This window comes from Stegodyphus dumicola, chromosome 10, assembly GCF_044657685.1.
Source record: "Stegodyphus dumicola isolate Sdum_Otavi_A_Nest chromosome 10, ASM4465768v1".
Lineage (NCBI taxonomy): Eukaryota > Metazoa > Arthropoda > Arachnida > Araneae > Eresidae > Stegodyphus > Stegodyphus dumicola.
Window position 1 is genome coordinate 130034320 of NC_140777.1, and position 27373 is coordinate 130061692.

At 32.6% G+C, this 27373-nt stretch overlaps 1 protein-coding gene across 1 annotated transcript in view; it reads right to left on the minus strand.

Annotated features, from left to right (window-relative positions):
- LOC118180139 (uncharacterized) overlaps positions 1–27373 on the minus strand; it is a 108419-nt gene that overhangs the window by 47879 nt on the left and 33167 nt on the right. Inside the window, exons 4-5 of the mRNA XM_085825150.1 lie at positions 23323–23413; positions 14107–14679 (exon numbers count right to left, since the gene is read on the minus strand). Of these exons, the coding sequence (XP_085681276.1) occupies positions 14107–14679; positions 23323–23413 (664 nt within the window). The remainder of the gene's footprint in view (positions 1–14106; positions 14680–23322; positions 23414–27373) is intronic.

Consider the following 27373-nt stretch of genomic DNA (forward strand, 5'->3'; position numbering starts at 1 on the left):
TAATACAGTTCACATATAAAAAAATTAAATCAGTTATTTGAGGCTATAGGTTTTGATCTCGATATGTTGGTATTCATATTAATTGTATGGGAAAAACTAAATTATTATTTTTATATAGAATCCTGAAAGACTTAATAGTTTATTTTAAAGTAATATTCCTTTCTTAAGGAGCGTAGGTAGATAGGCAGGTAAAATGCAGTCCACCCTTCTGGCAAGCCCTAGCTCGCCTTATGGCTTTTTCAAACCGGCCATGAAGGAAAAACACATAGGATAACACAACATAAATAAACAGTCTACAGCAGCAGCTATATTGTTACTGTTCTATTCCAACTGCATCTGGTTTTTATTAATTTTTTCCATGAGCTCTTTTGCTATGTTTTTTGCTTCATTTCCAGTATAAAGCAGGTCTTTAAAGTCCTTCTTGCTACTCTTAAGGTCTTTTGTTAATTCACATTCTTCCACATATAGTACCTGTTATTTGCTAGCTTTCCGCATAATAAACAGTTTGCGATTTCTTGAATTTTAAATCTGTTTAGATACACTGGGAATCTACAGTGACCTGAAAGGATCTGACAAAGGTCTTTATCAGTTATAGTTTTAATTTTTTTCGAGTCTGAATTTCTCCATTTTTTATTCCATTCATTGAATTAAATTGATATTTAGTTTTTTAAAGATGCATCTTGTTATAAAGTAAATTTTGTAGATTATAAAATCTTTCTTGCTAGTCTTTAATATTTTTTTTTTTCAAAAATGAATTTATAGGATAAGGAAAAAGGGAGAACGCCCAGCAATACACATAACACCTCTGTGGAGGTAGTTATAAATGCTCAGGTAATGCACAACAGTCAACCTCTCTGTATTGTGTTTAGGTGTTGTAGCTCCGATGCTCTGGTTCCCCATGCTTCAATACCAGTTGTGATCATTGGAATTATTATGTTTTTATAGATTTTTGTGTATTATACAGTACAAAGTCCATAATCCGGACTCATCGGGACTTCGCCGATTCCGGATTAAGGGTTTATCCGGATTATAGATCATCAATTTAAATGTGGTAAGATGGCATGCAGAAATTATACAATTAAAAATATGAAACTGTAATTTATGAAATAAAGAGCAATTATGATCTAAAGGGTATCAAAATTTACAAAAGGTTAATATTTTTTTGTTTACTTTATTAAACATTTCTTTCGATGCAAGGTGTTTAAGTTGCTTCGTTTTTTGTGCTATACGTGCATGCGTAAGCATTAAATGCGTATGCATAAACGCACTACACGCATGCATAAAGCATACAAAAAAAAGTTTGTGGCTTTGAGGTTCGTATTATAGATCATTCTGGATAATGGACATCCGGATTACAGACTTTGTACTGTATTACTTTTTCTTGCTTAAATGATCCATATTTTGATAATGATAATGATCCATATATATTGCTAGTCTTTAATAATTTTTTTTTTCAAAAATGAATTTATAGGATAAGGAAAAAGGGAGAACGCCCAGCAATACACATAACACCTCTGTGGAGGTAGTTATAAATGCTCAGGTAATGCACAACAGTCAACCTCTCTGTATTGTGTTTAGGTGTTGTAGCTCCGATGCTCTGGTTCCCCATGCTTCAATACCAGTTGTGATCATTGGAATTATTATGTTTTTATAGATTTTTGTGTATTATACAGTACAAAGTCCATAATCCGGACTCATCGGGACTTCGCCGATTCCGGATTAAGGGTTTATCCGGATTATAGATCATCAATTTAAATGTGGTAAGATGGCATGCAGAAATTATACAATTAAAAATATGAAACTGTAATTTATGAAATAAAGAGCAATTATGATCTAAAGGGTATCAAAATTTACAAAAGGTTAATATTTTTTTGTTTACTTTATTAAACATTTCTTTCGATGCAAGGTGTTTAAGTTGCTTCGTTTTTTGTGCTATACGTGCATGCGTAAGCATTAAATGCGTATGCATAAACGCACTACACGCATGCATAAAGCATACAAAAAAAAGTTTGTGGCTTTGAGGTTCGTATTATAGATCATTCTGGATAATGGACATCCGGATTACAGACTTTGTACTGTATTACTTTTTCTTGCTTAAATGATCCATATTTTGATAATGATAATGATCCATATATATTGCTAGTCTTTAATAATTTTTTTTTTTCAAAAATGAATTTATAGGATAAGGAAAAAGGGAGAACGCCCAGCAATACACATAACACCTCTGTGGAGGTAGTTATAAATGCTCAGGTAATGCACAACAGTCAACCTCTCTGTATTGTGTTTAGGTGTTGTAGCTCCGATGCTCTGGTTCCCCATGCTTCAATACCACTTGTGATCATTGGAATTATTATGTTTTTATAGATTTTTGTGTATTATACAGTACAAAGTCCATAATCCGGACTCGTCGGGCCTTCACCGTTTCCGGATTGAGGGTTTTTCCGGATTATAGATCATCAATTTAAATGTGGTAAGATGGCATGCAGAAATTATACAATTAAAAATATGAAACTGTAATTTATGAAATAAAGAGCAATTATGATCTAAAGGGTATCAAAATTTACAAAAGGTTAATATTTTTTGTTTACTTTATTAAACATTTCTTTCGATGCAAGGTGTTTAAGTTGCTTCGTTTTTTGTGCTAAACGTGCATGCGTAAACATGAAACGCGCATGCATAAAGCGTACAAAAAAAAGTTTGTGGCTTTGAGGTTCGGATTATAGATCATTCTGGATAATGGACATCCGGATTACAGACTTTGTATTGTATTACTTTTCTTGCTTAAATGATCCATATTAAATTATGATTATAGAAATTCAAAATTACCTCACTTTTCCTATGAACGCAGTTGAAATGTTAATTTGTTGTCTATGATTTCTCCCAGATATTTCATGCTCATTACGAATTTTAATTTTATTCTATTATAAAAGAATCTCAGATTTCTTATGCGAGTTCCTCCTCTGGGATATAATATTGCCGAAGTCTTGTCGAGATTAAATTTCAGGTTTTCTTCTCTCTTCCAATGATCCATCAATGTAACTATTTCCTGAAATCTCTTTTATAGTTTTTCAAGGAAGACTTCTTTTATATGTAGCATGAGATCACCAGCAAAACATATCATTTCTACGTCTTCTGGTAGGTCTTTTGAGACAATTTATTCATGATCAGGTTCCAGAGTGGCGAGCTACATGACCGCTGTAGACATTTTCTGTACAGATCAAATTACACTGCATTACAGTCCATACAAATTATAATTTTTTTAAAACTAAAATAGCTTTTTAATAGTTTATAAAGGTTGCCCGGAGAGTGTAATTTTTGCAGAGTATCTAAAATATATAGCCAACTAACAGTGCTGAATGCTCTTTTTATGTCAAAGGAAATTGCAGTGATATGATACTCTTTTTTGTTGCTAGTCAGGTGATACAGTTGCGACCACAAACTGATACAGTGCGTCTTCAGTTGATCTCCCAAAGAGGAATCCATCGTTGGTTTGATATCAGTCCATTTTTGGTGACAAAATGACTATCTATTTATAAACAATTTATCCAGGACTTTGCTAAAGCAGTTCAGTAAACAGATAGGTCTACAGGAGCCTTCTACCTTTCGAATAAGGATCAAACCAGAGATTTTCCACACTTTTGGAAACACACTCAAATGTATGCAACAACTTTTAAAAAAATCCGGGTAAAAGTAAAATAGTTTTTTAACTATCACTGGGCTAATTTTGTCAATTCTAGGGGCCCTTTTATTCCTTAAACTTCAAATTGCCGACACTAGCTCATTTGTGCTGAAATCCCCTTCCGGGGCACCACATCCATTGCCACTCGCATTCTCCAAATCAAGTCATTCCCTTATTGAACCTTCCAAGTCCAGGGTCCTAGAGATGATCTCTTCAAGGATTTCTTCTCCCCTCCATTCCTTCTGGGCATGTGTAGATTACCTTTTTTAATCTTTTTCCAGCAGCAGTTTTATATGACCGATCATGATAATCTGTACTATCTAATGAAAACTTGTAACCGTAGTTCTACACAGCCAGTTTTTTATATTTTGTTTTTACTTGGAATTTAAAACTGTCTCTTATAATTTCCACAGAACACATTACGAGGTCGTTGAATCCAATCTCGACTGGGGAAACAAAAGTTGGTTTTGAAACCATCTAATTGAATAAAAATAAATTGTTTGATAAAATAAAGTCATGTGTTAAAATTCACCTACTATCTATAATTGATGTCTCCCCAAGTTAAAAACCTCCAAAAATTAAAAACTTTTCATAGTTTGCAAAAATTCTTTCTAATTTCGCAAGCTGCATCTAGAGTTCCTCAGATAGTGGATAATCTGGAGTTCCTCAGCAAACTACACTTAAAGTCAACTGCAGTTGCTGCTATTGTTTCATCGATAATGTCAATTACAAAGATTATATTTTCATTAACTACATTATTGCTGCCTCTCCATCTTTTTTGTGAATCACTCTACAAGCGCTTTTCGTCCAAGCTAAGTTTCCAGCTATACAGTAGGGTTCTTGTATGCATATTATGTTGGGGATCACAGCAATAATTTTTCAACACCTGAGAGCTGGAATGTTGCCACTGAGCAATAGTTTGAATTGATACTTAGAATTTTCATTGCCGCCAATAGGAGACACCCAAATATAAAGAAATACATAAATGTTAAAATGAACGTATACATAAATATAAGGATAAGTAATCAAGCTTCAACTGCAAAGCAGTCTAAAATATAATTTAAAATCTATACTTGTTAAAATTTAGTAATGTCATACTAAAAACCATAAATATACTACAATACATAAATTCCAAGTCCATATGTATTTCGCTTCTCTTTTATAGATGTTGTATTATTTAAAGAATGCATTGTGTCCAGTATCGTATATGGTGCCTAATTTTTCATTGGATTCTCTGCAGTTAATATAGCAGAGCTCTTCAGCTCCACAATGACTAGAGGTATGATGATTGGAATATTTTATATAAGTTACTGAATTTCTCCAATTCTTTTCAGTGTCCAAAGCAGAGGCCGTAAATTACAATGCCTTAGTTGGACAAATAAGCATACTGAGTAAGATTTCCAACCAATGCATAATCTGTCTCCCTTTATATAGTCGCTTTGACATACAGCATTAACTCTGAATACCCTATGTGAGGTATTGTTTTATCTCTACTGGTGTAGCAAAGGAATCTGATGCAGTTGCCCATATATTCACAGTTCCTCTTATTAATTATATTGTTGTTTTTCAGATAATCTGAAATATTATAAATAATTAGCTTCGATGATATGTATCTCTTCATTTTTACTCAAATCCATTTGTTCCTATTGTTTCAGAGTTCGTACAGGTTTCTGCACATGGAAATTAAGTACTTTTAAGGACCATTAAAAAAAAAATAAGGACCTATGAGAAAATGGGAACTAAATAAATTAAATTTAAAATATTATATCCATGTCTGAACTTCACTTTTTAATACCATTCTAAAAATAAAACAGATCTGTCAGTAGGATGCATTATTATTAAACATAACTTAATTACCATCATTATTAATAAGTTTGAGAATAAAATTAATATTATGAAATTTATCAAGTAGCATTAAATATTTTACACTTATAATAATTGGACATATTTGAAAGGTGATATTTTAGTTATGTTTTATTAACAGTTAGCTTTTTTTTTTTTTAATGGTCTCATTTTGTCACATACTTGCTCAGTAGTCTAAGGGTTTGGTAAATAGATTTTATGTCAAGGTTTATAGGTTAAAATGAGCAGTAAAATAATAATCAGCATGATTCATAACAAAAGACTGACAGCTGTCACCGCTCCTAACTTGCCTAGAGAGAGACCTGCCGATCGGAACAAACCTGAAAGGCCTAATGTAGGCACAATTGGCAAGTTTTGAAAGTTAGCTGAGCTCTGTATAGCGCAGTTAGTGTTGTAGCTCTGTGTAGAGTTTCAGGGGTTGTAACTCAACATATATACTTTAAGGTTCTATTAAACCACTAGAGGTGATAAGTTGTTTTGCATTTTTTTAAGTCTCACTAGAGGCGAAGAATAAGTTTTACATGAATTTTTATATTTTTGTGTTTTATCTTGTGACCTTAGTCAGGGTAAATGAAAGGCGCTTTAACATGCAGATAAAATTTTTAAGGGTAAGCACTTAGTTACATGAGTAATTAAATTAGGTATTAGATAACTTTAGTCATTATGGATTTACATGGCCACTATTAAATTAAATTTATTTATTAACAATATTTGTTAAGAAATCTTATTAATGTCACAATCTAATAAAATTTTACAGTTTAAAATACATCCAATTTATGACACTAATTTTTAAACAATATTAGTATGATTACACATTAAAAGCTACAAAACATAAATTTTTTATAGCTTTCAATGTCACAAAACTCAACAAAATAATTATCCGTCTTTTTAATTTGAAGAAATGCCCAGATATTTTGGATAATTTATGTCGATTTCCTTCTCCTTAAGCATCTTTACTAACAATTAGAAATTTGTCTCAATATGCAAAACAATGTTCTCATTAGTTTCTGCATGCTTTATCTCCAAACCTGTCAACCTTTCTACAATGTACTGGGTTTATTCGATCTGGTAAAAATTAAACAGGCCAACACCCTTCCCCCACAGATGTGAAACAAATTATCGCTATATCTGAAAGTAACTACAGATCAGAGGTTTAAATAAGTTCTTATTTAAAAAGAGCTTAGAACATGAAGGCATGTTCTTATGCTAACAAAATCAATTACAGCTCGTGGTGGTGTAATTAAACAAGAAGAGTCAAATTCAAGATAAAAATATGGACTAATGGTCAAAGCCTATACAATTTAATCTGGTTCAGTAACTCTGTCGTCATAATAAACTCAAATGTTTGCAGCAGTAACAGAAAGACTAATAATTACAAATTATCAGAGCTGACAGGAAATAATACGTAGCAAGTGAAGGTCAGAAACTCCAAAAATCACAGTTTAAAAACTGTTTCTGGTGAGGAAAGAGAAATGGAAAAATTATAGTAAATGCTGAAATTGTAAACTCGGTAATTTACATAATAATAACTGTACATATCTTTGAAAAATATTTTTTTTTACATATTTAGTTTCTTTCTTCAACACGTTTCCTTTTCACTTTAAAATGTTTGGATTTAATTAAAGATTTCTGTTATTCTAAAAAACTAAATGCATTTAGAATGTGTGGAAAAAGCTGCTAATTTTATTTCTTTAGTAATATGAACATTCAGAAGAAATATGAAATGTATATGGTGAGGTCCAGTCACAGAGCTGGTATGGCATAATTTTTAGAATTTAGTGACACATCGAGAAACAAAATCTAGAAATCACAAAACTTTTAGAATTCAGAACATACATTGGAAGCAGAATTTAGGATCCACAGAGACTGCACCAGATGGCAAAATGCCTAGCGCCGGCCCTGTGTATGATGCATTAAGACATATTAGATGTCTCTTTTGAATTGGCAGTTTCAAATTTCTTTATTAATAAAAAAAATTTCTTTCTATAATGTCTGTCCATATGATAAGATTAGAAGCATTTTTTATATTTTCCATGTTTGTGTCTAGTGAAAATTAGAGAAAATAAAGGGAAGATAGGCATGTTAAGAAAAAGATTCTAGTATTCAGACGTAAAATATTCAACTATTATGTTTTCATTGTTCTTCCAGATGTTCTCCAAAAAGTAAGAACTTGCGCTTTACTACCATTCAGACATTTTTCATTTTGTCACATATTTCTGGAATCTTTTAGAATCGTGGGTCTATAAATCTTGCTTTCAAATCTCTCTAAACTTTCCAGGCTGCAATGTCTAAAATCCTAAAGAAAAATTACCCCTACCAATTCCGTAACAGCAAAAAGCAATAAATATTTTGAAAAAAAAAAAAAAAAAAAAAAAAATCAGAGGGGGGAAGTGTGAAATTAATTTTATAGAAAAAACTGATGCACATTCTGAGAAATGGGAAAAACTCTTATGATGAAAAATTAAAAAGACATTTAATTAATTACATAGGTATTCTGCTTTTGCTAAGAACTGTTTTATAAATTGTGCTTTATAGCATTATACCTTGTTTATTTTTCAGATTCAAAACATTATATAATATGTGGCCAAAATGAAACTTTATAATATTACAGTGAAAAATAAAAATGCTTTATTTAAATGTTATTTCTTAAACATAATTCCGTATATTACCATTATTTTAATGAAATTTATCAATTTTACAATGCTCTAAAAAAAATCTTCAAAAAATTTCCGTATCTTGGAATTAAAAATTTTCGATAGAAACCGACCTTAAAAATCACCAAAACATTGATAAGTCACCAAATTTAGAACTGTTTAATAAAGAATTCACATCCCTAAAAGCAAAACATTGTTTGAGAGCTCTTCATTAGAAAAAACTAAAATAACTTCAAAATGCTTATGTTTCACTTTTTCAAAACTCGAGTATCCCACCATTTATATTAAAATAGGAACAAATGCTAACCCATGAACCCATTCATCCATTCAAAAAATAACCACATTTGTCAGTGAATTGCGAAAAATATTCCTGCAAAATGCTAATTCACACTTAAAATGGCAGCCGTAAAAATATTTCAGATGATTAAAATTAAGGACCTTCTGCAGATTTTGGGCAAAATTAAGGATTTTTAAGGACCAAAAATCGATTCAAAAAAATTAAGGACTTTTAAGGACTCTTAAGGACACTACGAACCTTTTCTTTTCTTCTTCTGGAACCACAGATTTTATAATTAACTCATTTTCATCATTTTGCTTTGGTTGTTTCTTTGTCCTTTTTTTTTTTTTTTTTTTTTTTTTTTTTTTTTTAATGCTTATATTGTAAGAATAAGTCACTCAACTATTAATATTTTGTGTTTTTGTTCCCAATAGCTGATTCTTCATTTTCTATATATCTTCCTTAATTTCCTTGAAATTTACCAGATTAGACATAGCCATGTTCAAAACTAAAACTCTTAAGTTCTGTGATATTGCTATTTGAAGTACCTTATCCAGTCCTTTAGTAAGCTTATCACAGGCACCTATTATTCCTCTAGCTTTCTCGCTGCACAAAATTTATCTACTACCTTATGCAATTGTTGTACTAGAGCAAAAATTCTAAATGCTGATGTAAGATCATTTTCCACAGTTAATTCTGTACTTCTAATATCTGAATTATTTATTATCTTTGCTATTCTTAGCATCCTCCAATTCCAGAAGTTTAACTGCATTCTCAATCTTCTCATCAAATCTCTGTATCGAGATCTCTTCTCCACTCATCTCCTTTTCTATATCGCTCAATGAAATTCTAGTTTAGAAATGTATAATTACAAAAAATCGATTTATATTTACAAGCTAAAATTACAGTCAGTAATATTACTATTCCCCTATCAATAATAAATCATTTGATTGTTCATGCTCACTTAGCGACAGGGAATATAATTCCTCAAAACTTCACGATTAATTCATTATAAATACAATACATCAAACTCTCGAAACAAATTCTTAAAATCACAAAATTGTTTAAGATAATTTAAAACCATTAAGTAAAGCGTTCCTGCACACTTCAAAGCTCGTATAATAGTTAATTTGAGATTAAGAATCAATTAAAATTTTCCTCAATTGGCAGAAAGTCTAAATAAATGATGAGAGCTCCAGATATATAAACACAGTACAATCCGAACTTCAGGCATGAAAACACTTAAAATCTTGATACACACATATTTCAATTAAAAATTCATACAAATAAACTTCATGAACAAAAATGAGGAGGGAATTATCCATTAATCAAAGCAGAGCAACAGAAATTATAACACAATATAAGTAGCTTCAATCCAAGTATTAATTTGAGAGTTCAAAGTATGTGCAAATTTGTATAACTTCAATGCAAGTGAGTATAACACTGAAATTTATCGGAACATTAAAAAATAAGAAAAAGTATTTACAGGTAAATGCATGATAATGCGAGGCAACCAAAAAAGTTCCTGCCATTTTGAGCAGTCAGACAGAAAAAGTCATAAAATAAATAATAATCACTGCTAATCCTCAAAGTAATCACCATCGGCATCCAGTGCCTTTTGCCAACGAGAGGCTAGCTATACGATGCATCACGGTAAAACTCAGGAGTCTTGGACAAAAAAAAAAAATCCCTGAGGGCTTTCCCGGGGCCTGGCCAGTTGTTGAAGGATTTCCCACAAAGATTGTTGTCCAGGGAATGCCAATGGTGGCAGTCTGTTGACGTGAGATCTGGAGAATATGATGGATGGGGTAGTGTCTCCCAGCCCAGTCGCTGGATGGTGTCCCTAGCCTTCGAAGCCACATACGACCTCACATTTTCATGGAGAAGGAGTAAACCCTTACGATTGACTAATGCTAACTGTTTATGCATCAGTGCTTGATGCACATGTTCCAACTGCTGTGAGTACAGGCCTCCCGTGATGGTTTAGCCCACTGGCAGGAGCTCATAGTGCATCATTTGATGCCTAGTCCACCAGATACAAAGCATGATTTTGCGTGGCGGAGAGCAGGTCTTGCAGTGTGAGGCACAGGGTCCCCTGGTAACAAACAATGTCTGGAACGCCTGGGTGTGTCATACTGGATCCACTTTTCATCATTGGTGAGTACTCGAACAAATATGGATGCATCACGGTGGCGAGTAAGCAATGAAAAATAGGCAATGACACACTGTTGCTTGTTTGCATCGGATGGTGGGAGGGGTAGCCACTTGCTTAGCTTCTATGCCTTTCTTATCCAGTGCAAAGGGTGTGTATTGAGAATATGGCAAAGCACACTAGGGATATCTGCCTAAGGGGAGTGATGCCTTCGTGGAGGACTTTCTAAGGGAAACTAGCTCATATACACGTTACACATGGGGGAAACCACAAAAACACCCATGCAGCCAGCCCGTTCACAGGATTCGAACTTCAGACCGAATACCAGTGTTCAGTGATTTTACCGCTCGGCCCACACTGGTGCAAATGGAGTCTGATCGTTTCATCAGATACTTGGAAGTGTGCAGCAAGCTCACCACATGTTTGGCTACAATCGCTCTCTATGGCTGCTCTCAGGCCTCATCGTCCAGCACTTGTGGCTGACCACTGCGTTGTGTATCACATACAAAAGGCATATCCCTTGACCTGAACATACAAAAGACATATCCCTTGACCTGAACTTCTGGAACCATGGCCTAGCTGTTCATTCATTAACAGGATCATCCCCAAAAGCCTGGCAAATTTGGCAACTTGATTCTGCTGCTGACAAGGGCCACTTTAAAATCATACAGCAATCAGCTCCTAACGAGTGCCTTTGATGCATGCATTTCAATCAGTCACCATCTAAGTTATATTTGAAGTACAGGGTGTTTATAAAGTCCCGGACCTATTTTGATGTTTAATAACTCATAATGAAGATATAAACAAACTTATGGCATTTATTGATGGAATAACTTATATATTTTCCTTTTCAGGTTTGAATATCTTTACGTTTGTAAATATTGTCTGCGCATGTGGTTAATTTCAGATAATTTCATTTTCCAGTCTAAATATCTGTATGTTTCTAAATATCGCCTGCTTATTAACCCCTTAACTGCCGTGGGCGTATATATACGTCTTGCTCAGCCGATGCGTTAACTGCCCCAGGCGTATATATACGTCCTTCCAAACTGCTATCATTTGCTTTGCGCTGCTACACCTAAAATTATTCGCAAAGTTAACGCATCGGCTGCGCATCTGGGGCAGTTAACGCATCGGCTGAGCAAGGCGTATATATACGCCCGCGGCAGTTAAGGGGTTAATTGCATTTTTCTCTCTTTTGTTTTTGGCAACTATTGCAATGTTATGTTTACTTTTGATGTGTTTGTTCTAGTACTTTTGTATGTGATGTTTTATTCGACCGATATTAAGGAGAATGCATACACCACAAGAGCAAGCACAGATTTTATGGTGGTTCATAGAAACAAAATCCATAATGCAAATACAGAGAAATTGCAGAAGAATTTACCAAAAAGATCCTCCATCCAAAAGCAGCATCTTGCGGTGGAAAAAGAATTTTCTAGAAACTGGAAGTATGGCAGATAAGAAACGTTCCGGATATCCCTGCACAAGTGATTTTGATGTTGAGCGTGTCAGAGAGACATTTTTACACAATCCTAGAAGATCTGTGAGATCAGCGGCAAGAGAATTGGATATGCCAATTTCTATGGTGTACAAGGTTATTAAGAAAAAATTAAGACTGCATGCATACAAAGTTAAAACTGTTCAAGTTTTGGAACCAGACGATAGGCCTAGGAGGATGACCTTTGCAACAGGTATGCTAAAGAGGATAGAAGATGATGCTGAATTTCTGAAGCGCATAATATTCTCTGACGAAGCATCCTTTCATCTTTCTGGCATTGTTAATCGCAATAATGTGCACATATGGGGATCTGAAAACCCCCATGAATACCGTGGGGCACAAGGGGATTGCCCAAAAGTTAATGTGTGGTGTGGACTAATGCACGACCGAGTCACTAGGGCCTTTCTTTTTTACAGAAAAGATGGTCTCATCAGTCGTATACTTAGACATGTTGGAAAACTTCGTATTTCCACAACTAGAAGAGTTTCAGCCACATGTCTTTTTGCAACAAGATGGTGCACCGCCTCATTGGGGTACCATCGTTCATAGCTCTTTGAATGACCATTTTACAGGAAGATGAATTGGGTGAGGAGTCCAATTCCTTGGTCACTCAAATCACCTGATATAACGCCGCTGGACTTTTTTCTTTGGGGTTTTGAAAAGGACAACGTTTACAGGAGGAGAATGTCGAACATTGGTGACCTAAAAACTAGAATTACAACCGCAATAGCCTCTGTAAATGCCAACATACTTGCTGGTACCTGGCGTGAAATTTAATATTGGCTTCATATTCTCTGTGCGACAAAGGGGGCACACATGGTAGTACATTGACAAGGGTCATGAAACTTTTTGAGTATATCTAACCATTTATGTTATTAATTTTAATCTATCTTTATTATTTTATGAGTTATTAAACATCAAAATGGCTCTGGGACTTTATAAACACCCTGTATTGATGCAACGTGCTTTTATAGTCTTTTATGCTCAACATGCTTTTATACTCCCATCCTAACCACTTGATCTCCAGGTTTCCCGACTATTTTTATGCTGGGGTTATATTAGAAACGGCAAGAACCTTTTTGGTTATCTTGTATAAATGATCAGTCATACAAGATTTCCAAAGTAAACAAACTCTCTCACAGATAGTGGTGCACGGAACGAAAAGCACTCATAAGTAGAAAAAAGCATCATTCAATTCAAATTTTGTAGACAATCCAATGCAATAGCTGTTGAAGTTCCTAAATTATGCACTATAACCACAAAATACAGTAAATTCACCAAAATACAATAAAAAATTTCTAGAGCTCACACAAAACCAACAGAAATTGCACTGACAAAAATTTTGTGGGACCCCATAAGTATTGCACAAATCCGACACACGCATGAGTGAAACTGTCAATTTTTTAACTTGTACTGTAATATACAATTGCAGTTTTAGGTCATTAACCTTAATTTCTAATTTCAAGACATAGAACAATGTGAAAAGTTTAAATAAGTAACAGACGAAATGACAGCGTCACGTGCAAAGCAAGGAAAATGAAAGTTTATATTATAAAAAGAATGTGTTGAAACGCTTTCGTTTTTTTCTTTGTCTATATTGTCTTATCTTTATCTATTTTCAGATACATAGTGTAAAAATATTTGGTAATTGCAAAATTATTATAATAATTTAAAGAAATACAAAAACTGTTAAAATTTTTTGACCCCTTGCTACAGGTCCCGCGACCCACAGTTTAAGAAACCCTGGCATAAGGTATCTATCTACCTCTTCACCAAGGAAATTATTTTCAAGCATATCATACCAAAAAATATTACTAAGAAATTAAGGGTATTTATTAATGTTTTTCAAAAAATACTGTACTTTAAAATTTTTTAATATATTGATTTAAAAAAATGTGTGGGAATAAGGACCATATTCTTTTTACAGTATGCCATCAAATATGTTAATAAAAACATCAAGTATAATATTCTCAACCATACCTTTTTAAACATTGTAGGGGTTAAGAACCGAAAATCAGCATTTTTATCACAGTCACTTGTATCTTCACTGTCTGAGTCCCTAATTTGCAAGATTTTTGCGTTTTTAGAAGCCACACTTTTGTTTTGAAGTAAATGTGCAAAGTCCTCCTCAAGATCTGATTCTGACGACAGCTCTGGTTGCAAAGGTCTGTTCACATGAACTGGATTTTTTGAGGGAATAAAATCATCTGAATTAGCATCCTTTGCTGGATATACAGATACTTTAGAATGAGAAGATTCTGGAGGTTTCTCTAACTGAAAATGTTCAGAAACAGAACTGTTATGCAACGGCTTTTCCAACTGAAAATGTTCAGGAGAATGCTTTAAAAACTTCTCCAACTGAGATTGTTTAAGATAGGGTTTGTTTGGTGAAGATTTTGGAGACTGCAATTGTCTATAAGTCTGTGAAGGCTTCAATTGCAAAGATTTCTCACTTGAAACTTGTTCAGGAGATTGTACAAGTTGTTCTAAATGCGATATTTCACTATTGACTGACTGAGAAAAATGAGGAAATTGTAGTGAATCGTATGTTGTCTGTAAAACAAAAAGCAAGACAGAATGAACTTAATATCATCTTACATACATTCAAATAAACGGACAATAATTAATATAAAGAAATCACCTGAAAAAAATTGCATAAAAAAGAATACCTTTTTTTTGTCAAATATGCTAAACAGCAGAATATTTAATATATATGCTCTCCTACTCATTACATATACAAAGACAATGAAATTTTAAATATATTCAAACACGCACTAATTAATTAATATATTAATTTTTGCACACTAAATAATATAGTTACAGGAAACAAAAACTAGAATAGTAGAACTTTTATAATACAAGCAATCAACAGGATGCATTAATATGCAGAGATTTTTCAGCAAATTTCAAGTATTTTACTCAATTTTAGAAATGCAAGTTATGATTTACTTACAAACACTAATAACTCATTAACAACACAATAAAATTAACTGAAATAATATCCTGATATTTCTCTTGATCTTTAATACTAAAAATAACAACATGAAAAATTCTCAATTTCTCTCAATAAAAATTCAGAAAAGAATGACTTTTTCAGAAGAACAGTGGCTATGAAAAGAGAAAATACTAAACCAATTTAATACTACATTCAATTACCAAAAAAAAAAAAAAAAAAAAAAAAAAAAAAAACCAGAAAACCTTTAAAACAGAGGTTCTAAGCCTTCGTTGTCCCATGCACCCTTTTCACCATTGCTAAATCACTACCCCCTCTTCCTTTCCAAAACTTGAAAAATGTATATACATTTATTTAAATTTAGATTATTTTTTGATGTGTTTAATGAATCAGACAAGAAAAACAATAGAAAATGCTGATAAATACCAAAACTTGAACAAAGTAGTTTTTTATATTCATAAATTAAAACTTACTCAAAGGGCAAATAAAAGACTGATCTCATTCCTCCTGAAACTATGAAATTCCCTCTCAAGAAGAATTCCCCTCTGTTAAGAACACAATAAATTTTAGAAAATTCTTTAGAAAAAGAATTCCCATGCAACAGCTCTTCCACGGTTGTCCCATAAGATATTTAAGTAATTCAAACTAGGAGAATTGGCAGTTTATTCACTCAGTGCCATCAGCCATACTACAGCTTTGATATTTTTTGTGTGCTAATAGTAGTAATTTGTGCTCCTTACATATAGCAAGATGGATTACACATTAATAAGGTAAGAATTTTCATTCTGTTTTATTTCTCTGCTTGTCACAAATAACCAGCATTTAGATGGTAAACAAATAAACCGTGCAAACCTTCTACATTTGGTTATGAGACCGATGGCATGTTTCTTCAACCAAATGTATAAACACATTGAGATTAGCTATAAGAATAAAAATATAAACAGAAAAGATACTCTACCATAAATTACCACTGGATAATCCAAAAAAGAAAAGCCAAGCCTGTTCTCAAAAAATGAAACAGAAGTAACATAGTTGTATACTGCATATTTGAAAAACATAAGCAGACATGGTTACTAGCTGTGAAAATAAATATTCAATTATGATATTAAACAGTAATAACTATCAACTACGGAAATACAAACTTAAATGATTCTGAAAAAAAGAAAAGTTATGGGATTTAATCGTAACTGATACACCAAAACAAATCAATGCTGAGTAGATAAAACAAGATGAACAAGAACAAGCACAAGCCACCATAAGTTTACTTGTAGAAGACAATCAAATCGTAAACAAAAGGAATAAAACAACAGGCTAAAGAGATATGGAATAAATCAAAGATAATTCATGAAAGAAAAAAAAGTCTTTCCAGTAAATTTCAACATCTGAATGTTAAAAGCAGAAACAAGCTCGAAGAACACATCAATAAAACGCTCGAGATCATGGATGAACTGCGAGGAATTGGTGAAGAAATAAAAGACAGTAGTAACATTGCAGCATTCTTACTAGTCTGCAATGTGACTGTCTTTTATTAGGTGGCTTAGCAAAAAGCTACAAAATTCTGATTACAGCTTTAGAAGCTTGCCCAGAAGAAGTAACATAACATACGTAAATATGAAACTCATCGACGAATGCTTAATAAGAAAAGAAAGCAATCAAACAGAAGAAACAGCTGCTTTCAAAACAAATTTTAATACAAAATTCAAGCATTTCAATCAATGAAGATGCAATTATTGCAAAAAATTAGGACACTTAAAAAAAGAATGCAGATTCTTAAATAACCAGAAAGAAAATACAAAACAAAAATAATTCTTTTTTCAAAAATGAAATAAAGCGAATAAAGAAAATTATGGAAATAAACAAAAACGAAGTTGCTATAAACGAGGATACACACGAAGATGAAAACAAAAATAAGAAACTTAAGAAGACTGAGAATTACACATTCAAAGTCACCAGAGAAAGGAAATTTTAAAACTCAAACTTGTCAGTTGATTCAGGAACCACATGTCATTAGACCAACAACATAAACTTTTTCATTAAATTACAATAAAAGCAGAAATGAACAAATAACAATTGCTAACGATACTTAGATGAAGTCCGAACGCATAGGAGAAGGATACTTATACTCAGAGCCAGATTTAGACTTGATACAGCCCTAAATTACTTGAGATATAGGGCTATTTATAAGTCTGTTATAATATATTTTAATACTATTTATACTATATTTTAATTTTTTCAGGGGCCCTAAGCTATAGCCTATGTACGTTATACATAAATCCAACCCTGCTTATACTGTACAGATGACGAAGATAACGAAAAATAAGATTCAATCTATCTGTTCTTGACCTAGGAGGATTAATATTCGTACAAAAAATTACAAACAATGGGTTTACAGTAGAATTTGAAGAAGATATTTGCAGAATAAAGAAGAAAAATAAAAAGAATAAAACCATAGAAATTGCTAAAGCAGAAGGAAATTTATATACCATAATTAAATTGCAAAAATAAAAAGTTAAAAACACAAAAATTGGAACTACAGAAGGAAGTGAAAATAGCACAGATCTTTAGTATAGAAGAGTAGGACACAGAAATTATGAAGCACTCAAGAGGCTAAAGAAAGATGACCTTGCAACCAGAATAAGGATCAATCGAGAAATTAAAAAGAAAAAAGAATATATGCTATATCAGAAGCAAAATGTCTGAATTGTCGTATCTCAAGCTAAACAAGTATAGAGAAAAATCACTTCTAGAGTTGATGTATTGAGACATTTGTGGAGTGACTGGTACAACCACACTAGGAGGAAAGAAATACTTCATTCAGTGACATCATTCAAGATACACAAGACGAATCTATCTACAAGTTCAAGCAATTTGCAACCATGACTAAGAACAAATTTGGATAGAAGACAAAAGTCTTAAGAACACACAATGCAAGAGAATACACAAACAAAGAGATTGAAGAATATTTAAAGGAAGAGGGAATTGAACATCAAACCCCCGTAGCATATTCATCGCAACAGAATTGTAGAGCAGAAAGAAGAAATTGAAACTTAATGGAAATGACAAGGTGCCTACTACTTGAATCTGGACTCAAAATAGGAAAAACGTAATGACAGCTATCTATCTACAAAACAGGCTACCATCAAGGTCAATAAAAAAAAAAACACTGTACAAGCTCTGTAATAATAATAATAATAATAATAATAATAATAATAATAATAATAAAAAAACTAGAAATTTGGGATGAAAAACATAATGACAGTTACCTATCTACAAAACAGACTACCCATCAAGGTCAATCGAAAAAACACCGTACGAGCTCTGGAATAATAAAAAACCTAACTCAAACCACATCAGAGTTTCTCGCACCACAGACTACTCGCACTCATTGCCTTGTTCCAAAGCAGGAAAAGAAATTCTCATTGAATACAGTGACCATACTACAGTATACAGAATTTAGATGCCCCACACAAACAGCGTTGTGATCAGAAGAAGCATAATATTCGATGAAAACAAAACAAAAACGAAGAAATACCTCGGCAATTAAACAATCAAAATGAGGAAATAGAATGACCTCTTAAAGAAAATAAATCGAGAGAATAATTTCCAGATGCTACAACAGAGAAAGGAATTGAAACAGAAAAAACTCCCCTATTACTGAGAAGATTCCACAGAACGATTAAGGGAATCCCACCAAACAGACTCTCATCAGGGTTTGTAGCCCCATTTTAGATAAAAAAATAAACACCTATAAGCACTTTTCAAGTACATTTTAAGGGAAAAAAAATAAGCACCTGTCTAATTACATTATGCACAACTGCATAACCTTAAAAGAAAAATTAGACTTGTAATTTAAAATATGAGAAATTCAGTATTTATTAAGAGAGAATGAGCATTACTCAACCATGGAAAGCAATTACACCTTTTTTTTTATTATTATTATTTTAAATAGCAGTTTAATTTACAGAACTAGTTTACAATGGAGAGGTTAAAAAACTATGCAGAACTAAATTACAAGATTTAATGACGAAGTTTCAGTTCAAAATAGAGAAAATAAATAATAATAAGCCATATTTATTATATTCGCTTGGCACCTAAAAATAAATACAATTTATTTTTCTACTCATATTAATATTTAAATAATTTAAATCAAAATTCTGAACATTTTCTAAATTTTCATTGTACAGTCAAAAGTCGTTAATCCGGACTCGTCGGGACTTCGGCGATTCCGGATTATAGATCATCAGTTTAAATCTGGTAAGATGGCATGCAAAAATTACAAAATTAAAAATATGAAACCGTAATTTATGAAATAAAGAACAATTATGATCTAAAGGGTATCAAAATTTACAAAAAGAAAAAACTTAATATTTATTTGTTTACTTTATTAAACATTTCCTTCAATGTAAGTTGCTTCGTTTCATGTGATAATACTTTCTCTTTAATTCTATTAAACAAACATAATTTCTTGTTTAGTTACAAAGTTCCGCTGTTCAAGTCCTATAATTGCTGTGTTGAGAATACCGACTAATTTGTCAATCGAAATGTTTTCGTTTTCAATAACTCTGGGTCACTTTCTTCACTATCGGAAGCGAATTATAATGACGAGGAACTTGATTTAAATCATATCAAAGACGGAGTACATCGAGATGAAATACTAAACTTAGTACGGAATTATAATCCAAATAAAATAAAAACATCTGCTCTGAAGATAAGGATAGTGTTGACAGATCAACTTCCAATCCGTGGCGTGAAATTGATAAACAGATTTCGGATTTCAAAACATACTTTCGCTTTGTAGATACAAATTACATATTAGTAAATATATACTGGAAATTCTATTTGACATAATCTTTCTAATCTATCATAATCTAATAATGACGTTTCTGCCCCCTCCCTCTGCCGCAGAGCAGCGTGAAATTGATAAACTGATTTCGGATTTCAAAACATACTTTCGCTTTGTAGTAAATATATATCGGAAATTCTATTTGACATAATCGAAAGTTCAAGCTTACTTTTATAAAATTGCTCTAACAGTCTGCAAAAAATAATAAGCCGGATCCAATTCGAAGATTAAGGAACAACGCAATCTGCAACATTAACTGAATTAGATAACTTTAGCTTAGCGTATAACTTCGTTATACATTAAACGTGCATGCGCACAAACATATTCGCAGCAGTAAGGGTCTTACGCGCTCTCGTAAACGCCTGTGCGCATGCGTGAACGCGACGCATGCGCAGAAAGTTTGTAGCTTTGAGGTCCGGATTATAGATCATTCCGGATTATCGGTGTCCGAATTAACGACTTTTGACTGTATAACAGTTTTCCCTTAACAGATATTGCAAGCAGAGTAATTTAAGTAAAAAAAAAGGAACTCTAAAATCAGAAGATGGGAAATTGCTTCGTGCAGTCATCCTTTAACAGTAAAAGCTTAACTAAACGACGTACTCGGAAATTGCCGAATATCTGAAAATTCCGGATAGTCTAGCATAACTCGTAAAAGAGGAAGGGGTGTAGATTGTAGCCGTTCTTTAGATTTTTCAGCTAAATAATGCTTTTGACATTTCGATATGCGCATCATATAAAAAATAGCCCAATGGAACTGAAAAATAATCTGCTTAGCAAGCACAGTAAAACTTCTTTATCTCTGCGAAATATCGCAAAGGTTATTGCACAATACGAGCGCCTTAATTCTTCCATACGTGATATTATGCAATTGGAATCAACAGCTGGCAGAATCTAATATAGGGAAATGCCCCTTCGCTTCATCCGGTTTTCGCCTTCAAGCGCCCATGTGGCATACTTATCATTGAGGAGGACACGTCGCACTCTGCGCGATATCCCTGCCATACTCATACTGATTTATAAAGAGATTTATCAATCTGGGGTATTTTTCATTCTAATTTTGAACAGACTAGTTAAATTTACGGAATAGAATCATTCTTCATTTGGACTGGTAGGCCGCAGAACTTGTAGTCCTATTCAATCCAGGTTGGAAAGTGACCAAAAAAAAAAGTTTGTTGCTTGCTTTGGTGCGAACTGTAACATTTTCAATATTCGAGATTTTGAGGAGAAAGGGGAGAATCCCCAACTTCCGTACTGTACTTCCGCATTGGCCAAAAAAAAAAAAGAAAGAAAGAAATTATTTTGACTATTCGATTATTTCCACTTTATTTATACCATTCCGAATATTATTCCTTAGAAAACTAAGCTGTGTTAAAATACACTTGCCCATTTTTGAGTACAGTCAAAAGTCGTTAATCCAGACTCGTCGGGAGTTCGGCGATTCCGGATTATCGATTTTTCCGGATTATAGATCATCAGTTTAAATCTGGTAAGATGGCATGCAGAAATTCTAAAATTAAAAATATGAAACCGTAATTTATGAAATAAAGAACAATTATGATCTAAAGGGTATCAAAATTTACAAAAAAGAAAGCTTAATATTTATTTGTTTACTTTATTAAACATTTCTTTCAATGTAAGTTGCTTCGTTTTATGTGATAATACTTTCTCTTTAATTCTATAAAGACATAATTTCTTCTTCAGTTACAAAGTTCTGCTGTTCAAGTCCTATAATTACTGTGTCGAGAATACTGACTAATTTGTCAATCGAAATTTTTTCGTTTTCAATAACCTCTGTGTCACTTTCTTCACTATCAGAAGCGAATTATAATGACAAGGAATTTGATTTAAATCATATCAAAGACGGATTACATCGAGATGAAATACTACATTTAGTAAGGAATTATAAGCCAAATAAAATAAAAACATCTGCTCTGAAGGTAAGGGTAGTGCTGACAGATCAACTTCCAATTCATGCATTCTTCTTGCCATTTTCGGTAAAATAGACATAAAGGCAACAAGACGCCTAGCCACCATAACATTATGTTACAACAGATTCAGCTATCAATTCCAGAAATTTCAAACACAACATTATAATTGACATGCAACTGGAAAATGCATGTAAAGACCAGAGAAACTGCATGTTGATTAAGTAACAGTCTTTAGTCAAATATGACAAGTAATATTAAAATCATCAACGAAGTACAACATTTCAAAGAAAATTAGTTTCAAAATCAGCATTTCAATATTTCCAATTAAAAGGCTCTTGTAACCTAAGACATAATTGGTATGGCCTTTTTCTCCAGGAAAAAATTATTCCAGAGAATAATACTTCTGCAACACGTAGCTACTTGAACGTAATATCTCATAGCTGTTATGTCTTCAAAAAACAAAATTCTGATTTTCTGAGAAAAATATTGTATTATTCGTGTAAACAGCATATATTGCATATTATTACAACAAATAAAATTTGCATATGGACTTCAAAAGGAAAGTCATTGCAGTGCATATCTGATCACACCCTAGTCAAAATTTACTATCGAGTTAACAGATATGTTGTATCTCAATAGGTTAATTTATTTACTAAATTTACAATAGCTATGTCTTTTACCCATCAATTATTTGAAAAACACAAATTTTTATCATAACTACGATGTAAAATGCGATCGTAAAATGGAAAGATGTCGTTCATGAGCCATTCACTCCCATTCATTCAGGTTTCATCCCAGAGTAGTGCTTATTCCCAGTTCTAGAGATAATATAGCAGATCTTCTTTCCTCAAGTAGGCTGATCTTTCATAAGTTATGAATAAACATGCATAATGTTTAAATCAGAATTTGAAAAATTTGGATGACAAAGGTTAAAAATTTGTAAAAATTACTAAAAAATACAAATTTAAAAAATATCTGGAATTTTATTTCGAATAAATCTAAATTTTGAACTGAGAAAGAATGAATCAAGTAAGTTTAATAAATATATAACAAATTCAATTAACATTGAGGAGTTAAAATTTTGAGAGAGAACTTTTTATCTGAATAATCAAAATTATCTTTTTTTAAATATTAGTCATGTGTTAAGTTTCAATTTCTTTAAAATGTCTCTTGATCATTGCCTGTAGGAACACATGTATTTCCTTTGTTCACATGGGCATTTCCATACCACCATCTTATGGATCAGGTTTCCTGGTCATCATGAAGTAGGCTTTATTTTTCATAAAATTTAATAGAAAATAAATATTAAAGCATCTGAATTTCATGCTAAATCAGAATTTCCAATTTAAACAGTAAAACGTTATACGTATTACAAAAGTACCTCCTTTTTTCAAGCCAGAGTATAGAAGATTCTGCAGTGAGCATACATTATTTTCTAATAAATAATAATAGTCCAACTAAAACTTTACCTCTGTGTCAGATTCCAAAATAATTTTTTCAAGTTCTTTATCTTCAAACAGTGCAACCGCAATAATTTTTTCTTCTGTGGGAGTAATGAGTCTAAAAAATCCAATGAAAAATATCATACAACAACATTAAAAAATTATTCATTAAAAAAGTAAAATTCAATCATGTGAAGCATTTGAATACATGAAAACTTATGTAAGCTATTAACAGGTCATTTGTGAAAAATTATAGATACTATAGTGCCTCTAGACACAAGATTTTCAGGATGTGAGCCAACAAATTTTTGTAAACGGATCTGAATAAAAATCAGGGTATGAGCCCAAGTGACAGGTTTACTGCACCAGACTACTTTGAGCTGTAAACAAAGTGAAAAGTGCTCACTCATTCTGTTCCCACAGTTACCTTGTGAAGGAAGTATCTCATATAATATATTGTACTCAATTTATTGCATTTTTCATGTGTTTGTGCAGCTATTTTGGCATTAAGGTAAGTTAATAAATATAATTTATAATTAACATATATTTGTAACAAAGAGTTATAAGAAAGTGATTAATGTGAAGATACAGATTTAATTCTAGAATTAAAGCATGAAACAACTGACAAAAAATTAGCAAGGTGTAGATGAAAGCCAAACAGCATAAGCATAATACTTCTAAAATATAGCCAATACTCTTTCTGCTTCTAAAATAAAGCAGAAAGAGGCAAAAGGGTATTACAATCTGATTTTCAATAAGAAAAGTGAGACTGCTTTTTCATAGGAAAAATTGCAACAATGCATTTGGGAGAAGCAAGTTATGATGCAATCAAAGGAATACAGTCAAAAGTCGTTAATTCGGACCTCAAAGCTACAAACTTTCTGCTCATGCATCCCGTTGACGCATGCGCGTAAGACCTTTACGGCAGCGAATATGCTTGGGCGCACGCGCATAATACGTTTACGCATGTGCGTTTAATTTATAACGGACAGTATAAGCTAAGCTAAAATTATCTAATTCAGTTAATGTTGCAGATTGCGTTGTTTCTTAATCTTTGAATTTGATCCGGTTTATTATTTTTTGCAGACTGTTAGAGCAATTTTATAAAAGTAAGCTTGAACTTTCGATTATGTCAAATAGAATTTCCGATATATATTTACTAATATGTAAAGGATATACAAAGCGAAAGTATCTTTTGGAGTCCATTAAACAAAAAGTGGAATTGCTGCAAAAAATGGATAAAACCATATCCTTTGTTTATCTAAACTTTGTTTATCTTTAACGCAGCGGCGGCGTGCAATGAATTGGAAGTTGATCTGTCAGCACTATCCTTATCTTAAGGGCAGATGTTTTTATTTTATTTGGCTTATAATTCCTTACTAAATGTAGTATTTCATCTCAATGTAATCCGTCTTTGATATGATTTAAATCAAATTCCTTGTCATTATAATTCGCTTCTGATAGTGAAGAAAGTGACACATAGGTTATTGAAAACGAAAAAATTTCCACTGACAAATTAGTCGGTATTCTCGACACAGCAATTATAGGACTTGAACAGCGGAACTTTGTAACTGAAGAAGAAATTATGTCTGTTTATAGAATTAGAGAAAGTATTATCACATAAAACGAAGCAACTTAAACAACTTACATTGAAAGAAATGTTTAATAAAGTAAACAAATAAATATTAAGCTTTTTTTTTTTGTAAATTTTGATACTCTTTAGATTATAATTGTTCTTTATTTCATAAATTACGGTTTCATATTTTTAATTTTATAATTTCTGCATGCCATCTTACCAGATTTAAACTGATGATCTATAATCCGGAAAAATAGATAATCCGGAATCGCCGAAGTCCCGACGAGTCCGGATTAACGACTTTTGACTGTATTTCACATTCATAGAATTCAAAGTGCAGTTATGTTTGTTCAAGTTCTCAATAGGGGAAAGTAAATAGTCTTAGCAAGTTGTAAGACAATCCAAGATGGGAACCAATGGGAAAAAAATGGTGATGAGATGACTGGACCACATGCCAAGGCAGGGATCTCACAATGTGAATAGAGTGGAAATTTCTGTCATTCTTATTCCTTGCTAGGAATGGGGAGAAAAAAAAAAAGTGTAGTTCTGTACTTGTGAATTATTTTGACACATGTTATACAGAGGAAGACATTAACACTAAAACAAAAAGCTGATGCAATTCATGTAGCAGAAACCGAAAAGCTTAGTTTGACGGATTCAGGGAAGAAACTTGAAATAAGTAAAAACCATGCAAGTCAAGTTCTAAAGGACAGAGAAGAAATAAAAATATGTACAAGGTGTGGCTATTAATTTCCAGGACTGCTCTAATAACAGCAGAATAGATGATGTGAAAAACGTAACATTTTAATATTTTTCGAAGTAATCCCCATCTGCCATAAAACACTTCTGTGCTCGGCTGTATAATTTGTGGAAACAATTTTTGAAGTCCTCTTTCAGAAGGCTCTTCAATGTCGATGTCATATTCTTCTTGATGTCCCGCCCCCACATTGTATTGCCAGTGAAGAGGTTTTTGGCCAAGCATGAGGTTTTAGAGCTGCATCATCCACCATACTCTCCTGACTTGGCCCCTGCAGACTTCTTTTTGTTTTCCACACTCAAAATTGTGATCGAAGTATCACACTTTGTGGATGTTGAAGACATCAAGAACATGACATTGACATTGAAGAGCCTTTCGAAAGATGACTTTAAAAGTTGTTTCCACAACATATGCAGTCGAGCACAGAAGTGTATTATGACAGATGGGGATTACTTCGAAAAATATTAAAAGTACATTTTACATAGGTTACATTTTTCACATCATTTGTTCTGGTGTTATTAGAGCAGTCCTGAAAATTAATAGCCACACCTTGTATTATGAATCCAAAATGAACATTCCAAGACTCTGAAATTTAGAAAAACTGAAGCATGTAAAATTGACACAGTAGTGTTTAACTGATCTTGTTCTATAAAAGCAAATAATATTGCTGCAAGTGGAGTCTATTGCAAGAAAAGGCAAAAGAAATTTTGGAAAATCTGGGACTACAGAACTTCAAAGCATCTAATGGTTGTTTAGAAAAATTTAATCGACAAACCATGGCTTTTAAAACTATTTGTGGTGAAGAAAAATCAGTAGATTTACAACATCTAAAAGACTGGATAAAAAAGCTAAATGTTATCTGTGCTAAAAATACCTACAATGCATATGAAACTGGATTATTTCATCTAATTTTGCCTAATAAAACTCTAGGCTTCAAAGGGGGAAAAATGCTCTGGTGGTAAAAACTCCAAGGAACATCTCACTGCACTACTTTGTTGTAACATGGAAAGAGAGTTTAGCAATATCACTTGTAGTTTTAAAGCCATAAAACAAAGATACTTTAAACACATCAATCCAAAAGCTCTATTGGTCCACTAGCATCACAGTAAAAAAACCATGGATGGTGCAAAGCATAACGTCAGAATGGTTGATTGCTCTTGATGTAACAACGTCTAGAAAAAATAGGAAGATTCTGCTATTTTTTGACAATTTGCCAGCCCACCCATCAAATGTAAAACTGAAATCACAGAAATTAGTGTTTTCCCCACCAAATGCTATACCACATAATACAGTCAAAAATCTTTAATCTGGACGTCCATAATCCGGATTGATCTATAATCCGGACCTCAAAGCTACAAAATTTCAGCATATGTATAAACGCATATGCGTTTACGACCTTTATGCATGCGCATAATACATTTACGCATGCGCATTTAATGTATAATGGACAGTATAAGCTAATCTAAAATTATCTAATTATCTATTTGCGTCGTTCCTTAATCTTCTAATTGGATCCGGCTTATTATTTTTTGCAGACAGTTAGAGCAATTTTATAAAAGTAAGCTTGAACTTGCGATTATGTCAAAAAGAATTTCCAATTCTGGAGCTGCCAAAAGATTTACAAAGTGAAAGCATGTTTCGATGTCCATTAAACAAAAAGTGGAATTGCTGCAAAATATGGATAAAGGCATATCATTTGTTTCTCTAATCATTCCAAAATCTGTTTATCAATTTCACGCTGCTCT